The sequence below is a fragment of the Otolemur garnettii genome, unplaced genomic scaffold (genome assembly GCF_000181295.1).
Source record: "Otolemur garnettii isolate 467f Iridium unplaced genomic scaffold, OtoGar3 scaffold00096, whole genome shotgun sequence".
NCBI lineage: Eukaryota > Metazoa > Chordata > Mammalia > Primates > Galagidae > Otolemur > Otolemur garnettii.
This window is the reverse complement of record NW_003852491.1, coordinates 7,974,976-7,983,617: the sequence shown is the minus strand read 5'-3', so window position 1 is coordinate 7,983,617 and position 8,642 is coordinate 7,974,976. Positions and strand designations below refer to the sequence as shown.

General features: G+C 48.7%; 1 protein-coding gene across 1 annotated transcript; it reads left to right on the top strand.

The window, feature by feature from the left end:
• Positions 1-3,197: 3,197 nt before the first annotated feature.
• Positions 3,198-4,415, top strand: LOC100949266 (apoptosis-associated speck-like protein containing a CARD). The gene is made up of 3 exons (XM_003795837.3): positions 3,198-3,493; positions 3,712-3,768; positions 4,079-4,415. Exons 1-3 carry the CDS (start codon positions 3,220-3,222, stop codon positions 4,327-4,329), a joined length of 582 nt encoding a protein of 193 aa, XP_003795885.1. The 5' UTR covers positions 3,198-3,219; the 3' UTR covers positions 4,330-4,415.
• The last annotated feature ends 4,227 nt before the right edge of the window (positions 4,416-8,642 follow it).

The window sequence follows — 8,642 nt, the reverse complement described above, 5'->3', positions numbered from 1 at the left end:
AAAAAAAAAAAAAGAAAGAATGCACTGAAGGATCACAGCTTAAAGAATGACTCAAATTATTTCTATTATTTATGAGAAAAGGTGACTCCTGCTGAAGGTCAGAAGACAGGCAAGAACTCACCTAATAGACCAGGAGGAAAAAGAGGTCAAGTAGAGAGTGAGTACCACACATTCAGAAGCTCAGAAACCAGCAAGGAGGAAGGTACAGCTGAAGAGGTTGACAAGGACCATGGAAGCTAAGCCAAGGAGCTTGGACTTGACTCCAAGGACACTGGGGAATCAATCATATGAGGTCTTTCACCAGGGAACAGGTAGAATCTTATGTGTGGATTAAGAAGATGTATCCATCTGGCCACAGTGCACAAAATGAGTTGGTGTTCTAGAAGACAAAGACCAGTGAGAAGACATAATAATAAATGATTATGAGTCAAGGAACACTGGCTGTTGCACCATAAGTCTTGCCCATGGTGAGGATGCTGCCCAGTCTGTGTGGGCAATATGCTATGAGGATAAGGAGCAGTGCCCTGCTAGCTAGAAGCTTTTAAATACAACATGCTGCAGGCATCACAGCCTCATTCATTCCTTTACTCAGAAAATCTTTACCTGTTATGTACCAAATAATTTCCTGATGCTAGAGATTCAGCAACAAATAAAACAGACAAGGTCGGGCAGCACCTGTGGCTCAGTGGGTAGGGCGCTGTCCCCATATACTGAGAGTGATGGGTTCAAACCCAGCCCCAGCCAAACTGCAACAAAAAAAAAGCTGGGCATTGTAGCAGGTGCCTGTAGTCCCAGCTATGGGAGGCTGAGGCAAGGGAATCGCCTAAGCCCAAGGAGTTGGAGGTTGCTGTGAGCTGTGACACTACAGCACTCTACTGAGGGTTAATAAGTGAAACTCTGTCTCAAAAAAAAAAACAGACAAGGTCCCTGACCCTCATGGAGCTCACATTCTAGCGGGGAGAGGAATGCCCAATAAATAAATAAATGTATAATACATAAGGGTCTTATCACTAGAAGAAATAGTGACTGTTATAACCCAACTAAGAGAGAAAGATGAAAGATTCCCAATACTCACCTAGGAGGCAGAGTCAGGATTCAAACTGGAATCCAAAGTTACCTCCTGGAAACTGCCTCTCTTTAAAGACCTTCTATGTAAAGCACACTTTCCAGTTCCTAGTATACTCCCTTGAGCCACAAGGCCCACTGATTCACTATTCATTCCAGAAAAAAAAGGTTTTTTTGAGACAGAGTCTTACTTAGTCACCTTGGGGTTGAGTGCTGTGGCATCCTAGCTCACAGCAACCTCAAACTCTTAGGTTCAAGCTAATCTCTTGCCTCAGCCTCCCAAGTAGCTGGGACTACAGGTGCCCGCCACAACACCCAGCTATTTTTAGAGATCAGGTCTTGCTCTTGCTCAGGCTGGTCTCAAACTCCTGAACTCAAGCAATCCACCCACCTCAGAATCTCAAAATGCTAGGATTACAGACATGAGCTACCACACCCAGCCCTGGAAATATTTATTGGACACCATTCTGGATAATGTGGGTATAACAATGATCTGGACAGACATGATTTACAGACTGGCAGGGAAGAGTGGTGCTAAACAATGACACATTAGGCTCAGCGCCTATGGCTCAAGTGGCTAAGGCATCAGCCATGTACACCCAAGGTGGCAGGTTCAAATCCAGCCCGGGCCCACCAAACAAGGATGGCTGCAACCAAAAAATAGCCGGGCGTTGTGGCAGGTGCCTGTGGTCCCAGCTACTTGGGAGGCAGAGGCAGGAGACTCGCTTGAGCCCAGGAGCTGGAGGTTGCTGTGAGCTGTGATGCCACAGCACTCTACCCAGGGCGACAGCTTGATGCTCTGTCTCAAAAAAAAAAAAAAAATGACACATTAGTTACAATTTCTCTGAGTGCTAAAGATAAGTAGCAGGTGTTATGAATTAGCCTGGGAAGGAGTCTAAGACTGGCCTCCCAGAGGAAGTGACATTTAACTTGAGACCTAAAGTCTCAAGCATTTGCCCAACAAAGAAGGAAGAGATTTCAAGGTGGAGGAGGCAGCATGCACAAAGGCTTGGACAACAAGCCAGCCTACTACATTTGAGGAACTGAGAGGCTATTGTGGCTGGAACTTGGAGACAGAGACAAATCCGGGCGTGATGCAAGACAAAGGTGGAGAGGCTCTCAGGGGCCAGACCAGCCAAACTTTCCAGGCAATTAAGAGCAAATTAAAGATTCCAGCACAGCACAGGCTCCAATGCTACCCCACACTACCTTTCACCTACTGTCCCCCTGGGTTGCTGCAGCATCACAGCTCACAGCAACCTCCAACTCCTGGGCTCAAGCGATTCTCCTGTTGCCACCTCCCAAGAAACTGGGACTATAGGCGCCTGCCACAACGCCTAGCTATTTTTTGGTTGCAGCCGTCATTGCTGTTTGGCAGGCCCAGGCTGGATTCAAACCCACCAGCTCAGGTGTATGTGGCTGGCGTCTTAGCAGCTTAAGCCACAGGTGCCGAGCCAAGTTAAGAATTTTCTTTAAAGTTTGAGATCTTCTTTGTCACTTCAAAAGAAATTCAGCTCCTAGGATCAAATTCTGGCTCCCCTAGGAAGCCTCTGGCAGGGCTTCAGGAACCATCAGATTGTCTCTGTTATGTTGGAATAAACCAAGTGGCTGAAAGTTATTACCTCCATTTTACAGATAACAAAACTGAGACTCAGAAAGATAAGGTGACTCACACATTTTTACACCTCATTTCTCCCCAGTATGTGGATTTGGGGAAGCTTCATGATTCCAGCTGTTATGAATCTAAAATTCTGTGACATATGTGAGAGGATCCTAAGGTTCAGGGAAACATAGAGATCTCAGGGTTCTAGAACTCCAACATTTTAAGCCTTGGTGCTCCAATAAATCCAGAGCAAGTTCAGGTTCCTGGTCTGTGCTAGCTGGTGCCAGCCCCAAAACCCAGGAGCCACTCTATGCCCCATCTCCAGGTCCCACTTTCAGAGCTTGCAGGACACAATCCTGGCATCCCCCCACCACCCAAGTCCAGAGGCCACAGTGGGCGGGAACGGGCTGAGGCGGAGAGTTAATCGAGAGGAGTTAGACGAGAGTCGGGGGAAGGCGGGGAGTCTCAGGACCCGCCCGGTAGCAGACTTCCTGGTCGGCTGCAGGCAGCGAGGGTGATAGGCGGCAGCGGCGGCGGGAGACCCGGGAGCCATGGGGTGCAGGCGAGACGCCATCCTGGAGGCGCTGGAGAACCTGACCGCCGACGAGCTCAAGAAGTTCAAGCTGAAGCTACAGTCAGTACAGCTGCGCGATGGCTACAGGCCCATCCCTCGGGGGAAGCTGGAGACCATGGACGCCGTGGACCTCACCGACAAGCTCGTCAGCTTCTATCTGGAAGGGTATGGAGCCGAGATTACGGTGACGGTGCTTCGGGACATGGGCTTGCAAGAGATGGCTGACCGGCTCCATGAGGGGACACTCAAGGGTGAGCTCCCCCATGTCCCCTCATCTACCCATTTTTTCCTCCCCCAGAAAGTTCATGTCTCGGGTCCTTCTGCTTCCTGTCCCCCCTACCCTCTAAAACAAAGCTCTGCTGACAAAGCTTTCTGCATTTGGCCAAGGGGACCCCACACACACACCCTCCAGAGAGCCTGGAGGTAAGGAAGGAGGGGGAAGGGGACCGCTTGACTCATTTTCTTACAGGCCCTGGAGTTGCACCAGCTGGGAGCAAGGCCCCTTCTCAGATAACAGCCAAACCAGGTGAGGCCTCCACACCCAACCTTGCCTGCCTGGGACCTCTTCAGCCCCACAACACCCCTGCAGTCTACCTGTTGTCCCACAGCCAAAGCAAGGCTGGGCTGGCTGTAGGAGCCATCCACACCCCTCCCTGGGCACAGAGCCTGGCTGGGGGCAGGGGACAAGAGACAAAGTTAAGACTCATCCCACTGGATCTGGTGCAGCCCACTGCATTCTTTGAGCCCTTAGGTTTAAAGAGCATTTTCTGAACAAAGCTGTATTCCACACCCACCCTGGGTGCTGACTCAGTTGTTCTTCTCCCTCCCACTCTCAGCACTGCACTTTGTGGACCAGCACCGAGCAGCACTCATCACACGTGTAACAGATGTTGATGGGGTGCTGGATGCGCTGCATGGGAAGATCCTGAATGACGAGCAGTACCAGGCAGTGCGGGCAGAGGCCACCAATCCACTGAGGATGAGGAAGCTCTTCAGCTTTGCTCCATCCTGGAACCTGACCTGCAAAGACTTGCTCCTCCAGGCCCTAAGGGAGACCCAGCCCTACCTGGTGGCTGACCTGGAGTAGAGCTGAGGCATCTTCCTACCCAAATGGTCCTACACTCAACCCTTAGCAACTCCAGCCAAAACATCCTGGAATCTTTTTTTATATATATACACAATATATGAAAAGTCTGCTTTTACTGTGTGTTTTTCCTACTTCCACCATGAAAGCATGTGCAGAGCTTTTCCAAAGGCTGCACAGGCTCAGGTGATGTTCCTCCCAATTTTACCATTCCTGGGGGCTCAAATGCTGCTTCACTCTTCCTGCCTTATAGTCACATGGACTATTCCCCCTTAATTCAACTTTTGGTGGTTCCTGCAGTGCCACTCCAAAAGGTCTGTGGTGCTTGAGATTACAGGTAACAGCCCTATGGCCATGGTGTAAAGGTTAAAAAAGGCATATACAAAGGGGCCTGAAACTGTGGGGAGCCAGATTTGTCAGAGGCATTAGAAACAAGCTTGTCTACACAGATTCTCTACCTTTCATTTTTAACATAGGGGGAGAAAATGAAAAATTAGAGCAATTTTCAGAGGGAGACATTAGAATGGTATTTAAGCAGAGGACAGAAGAGTACAAGACACCAATTGTAATTCTAGGGTTCCTTCTGGCACTAGCACATTAGCAGGCTTAAAACGTTTCCTTCCTCTGCTCCACCCTACCCGCTGGAGGAAGGGTTATAGGTCACATGGAAACCACAAAAGCAAATTTTCAGGAAATAAGTTCTGGTAACTTTTTCTTTTCTTTTCTTTTTTTTTTTTTTTTTGAGACAGAGCCTTAAGCTGTCCGCCTGGGTAGAGTGCTATGGCATCACAGCTCACAACAACCTCCAACTCCTGGGCTCAAGTGAGTCTCCTGCCTCAGGCTCCTAAGTAGCTGAGACCACAGGTGCCCACCACAACACCTGGCTATTTTTTGGTTGCAGCTGTCATTGTTGTTTGGTGGGCCCGGGCTGGATTCAAACCTGCCACCTTAGGTGTGTGTGGCTGGTGCCTTAGCCCCTTGAGCCACAGGCGCCGAGCCAACTATTTCTTTTCTTGATGCACTTTTTGCTTACAAGAGAAATATGAGTATTTCTCTCCAGGAAATAGAACTTAAGGGATCTTTGCAGAGGCTATTTGGGGAACTAGGATCCTAGGGCTACATCTTTACAAGACATTGCATCCAGCCCCTTCTAGTCTTAAAGGTAGAAAGAGTTCACAAAGCAACAGGCAGAACACAATGAGGGCCAGTAGCCATCCTTAGGAAATCAGACCACCACTTTCCAAAGTCACTGCTCACAGGGGGTTGAAATCTAGTAACATCTTACATGCAACAAGCCTTCTAGGGTCCTTGCTAAGCTCTAGTTTAGCTCCAAGCACCAGAGTAATCTAACCTGATCATGGCAAACGACTCTCACTTTTTATAGTTTTTGAATCTTACTGTTGCCCTAGACTGGAGTGCCATGGTGTCAACCTAGTTCATAGCAACTTCAAACTCCTGTGTTTAGGCAATCCTACCTCAGCCTCACCTGTAGCTGGGACCACAGCAGCCCACCACAACACCCAACTAATTTTTGTATTTTTAGTAGAGATTGGGGGGGGGGTCTCACTTCTGCTCAAGCTGGTTTTAAACTCCTGAGCTCAAGCAATCCTCCTGCTGTGGCCTCCCAGAGTATTAAGATTACAGGAGTAACTGCTTGGCTAGACTGTCACTTCTAAGGATATCTAAACTCTTCTTGTAGCCTGGCCTGTAACCCCACAACCCATCCTCTCCTCACATATCCCACAATCCTAGCAACATTATTTGCTCACACTCAGCCCCAGCACATTCTGATTCTGATTATTTGCTCACACTAAGCCCCAGCATATCCTTAGCTCTGGACACTTTGAAAAAATCAACCTGCCCCAGAATGTCCACAGGTGTACCTTCTTCTTTGAGACTCTGGCAACATTTCCCAGCAAAGCAAACCACTGTCATGATCTACTTTCACATAAGGTTACCCCATTAAAAAGCATGATCGGCTCGGCACCTGTGGCTCAAGTGGCTAAGGCGCCAGCCACATACACCTAAGGTGGCGGGTTTGAATCCAGCCCGGCCCGCCAATGACGGCTGCAATCAAAAAAATAGCCGGGGCGTTGTGGCGAGCACCTGTGGTCCCAGCTACTTGGGAAGCTGAGGCAGAAGACTCGCTTGAGCCCAGGAGTTGGAGGTTGCTGTGAGCTGTGATGCCATGGCACTCTACCCAGGGGGACAGCTTGAGGCTCTGTCTCAAAAAAAAAAAAAAAAGAATTATCTAGGCTCAGCTCAAGGCATAGCTCAAGCAGCTAAGGCGCCAGCCACATACACCAGTGCTGGCAGGTTTGAATCCAGCCTGGGCCTGCCAAACAATAACTACAACCAAAAACTAGCCAGGTGTTGTGGCGGGCTCCTGTAGTACCAGTTACTTGGGAGGCTGAGGCAGGAGACTCACTTGAGCCCAGGAGTTTGAGGTTGCTGTGAGCGTGATGCCACGGCACTCTACCAGGGGGATAGCTTTAGGCTCCATCTTAAAAAAAAAAAAAACTGTCTCAAAAAATAAAATTAGGTATACATGGTTGCCTGTAGTCCCATTAACTCAGGAAGCTAACATCAGGGTTGCACTTGAGCCCACGAGTTCAGGATCATAGTAAGCAATAATCAGGCCACTACGTTCTGACCTAGAGGACAGAAACCCTGTATCCTCCCACAAAAAAGGCGTATTTTTAACCTAAGTGCCTTGCATAAGAAATAAATTTGGTAGTTAATATGTATATCTAGTGTCTAACATTAGATTTTTTTAAGAATTTCACAGGAAACTGATTTTTTAAGAATTTCACAGGAAACTAATTGTTCTCTTCAGGTGAGGCCACAGTTAACTCTTCCTTGCACAGCAGATACCTTTAAAGCAGCAGTCTCTAACATTTTTGGCTGGTTTCTTGGGAGACAGAGGTCAGGAGACAGTAAATGTAGCTCAGTGATGTGACGGGGAGGAGATGTAAATACAGATGCAGTTTCCCTTGCTCACCACTGGCTCACCTCCTGCTGTGTGGTCCAGTTTCTAACAAGCCACAGAACAGATCTCCTCTGGAACCAGGGACCAGTTTTATGGAAGACAACTTTTCTTAGGACCAGGGCATGGGGATGAAGTGGCAGATCTCAAGCAGTGATGCTATGCAGCCCACTTCCTAACAGATCACAAACCAGTTGATTTGCAGCCTACGGGTTGTGAACCACAGCGTTAAAAAGCAGCTACAAAAACCAGCACAGGTAAGGCACATGAGTGGTTTTAAGAGAGGTTCCTCTTTAAAATAAAAAATGTTGTTGGGAGCAGCACCTGTGGCTCAAGGAGTAGGGCACTGGCCCCATATGCCAGAGGTGGCAGGTTCAAACCCAGCCCTGGCCAAAAAAAAAAAGATGTTAGGGGGTTCCATGCCTGTGGCTCAGCAGCTAGGGCACCAGCCACACACACAGGAGCTAGCAGGTTCGAATCCAGCCTGGGTCTGCCAAACAACTACAACCAAAAAATAGTTGGGTGTTGTGCCAGGCACCTGTAGTCCCAGCTATTTGGAAGGCTGAAGCAAAAGAATCACTTAAGCCCAAGAGTTGAAGGTTGCTGTGAACTGTGATGCCACTGCACTCTACCAAGGGTGATATAGTGAGACTGCCTCAATTAAAAAAAACTCAACACCTAATAGCAACTGGCCCATACTGTTAATGATTATCTCCACTGGGATGCATTTGCTCCTAGCTCCCCAGTGACAGAATAGCATTTGAGCACCCTTCCTGTCTCAAGACCAATGAAAAGTGCCCCTCTGGCATCACCACCAGGTTTGTTCTGTTGTTCCCCATCCTGGTGGTGGTTCTCTCAATGGTTTTAGAAGGCCCAGCCCTCATCCAGATGGCCCCAGACACCTCCAGCACGATGCAGTGCATCCCAGATAAGCTGAAGGAATCTGGAAACACCCTAGTGGACAACACCCCAGTGGCAAAACCCAAGTGAACCACTAATCACAAAGAGTGATATTACTACCAAGACCCAGAACTGGTTTTCAGAGACATCCAACGAAGGAGCAACTTCTTCTAAACACCTGAAGAAGCAATGCCATTCTTCTCAGTGGCCATGCAGCATGCAGCAACTTCCCACACCCCAGCTGCTGTGCTGAGGATTCCCTCCATCATGCCCCAGTTTTCCCTGCACTAACACCCCCCAGAAGAAAAAAACACAAAGGCTCTGCGCCTGTGGCTCAACTGGCTAAGGCGCCAGCCACATACACCTAAGGTGGCAGGTTCGAATCCCCAGCCTGGGCCCGCCAAACAACAATGATGGCTGCAACCAAAAA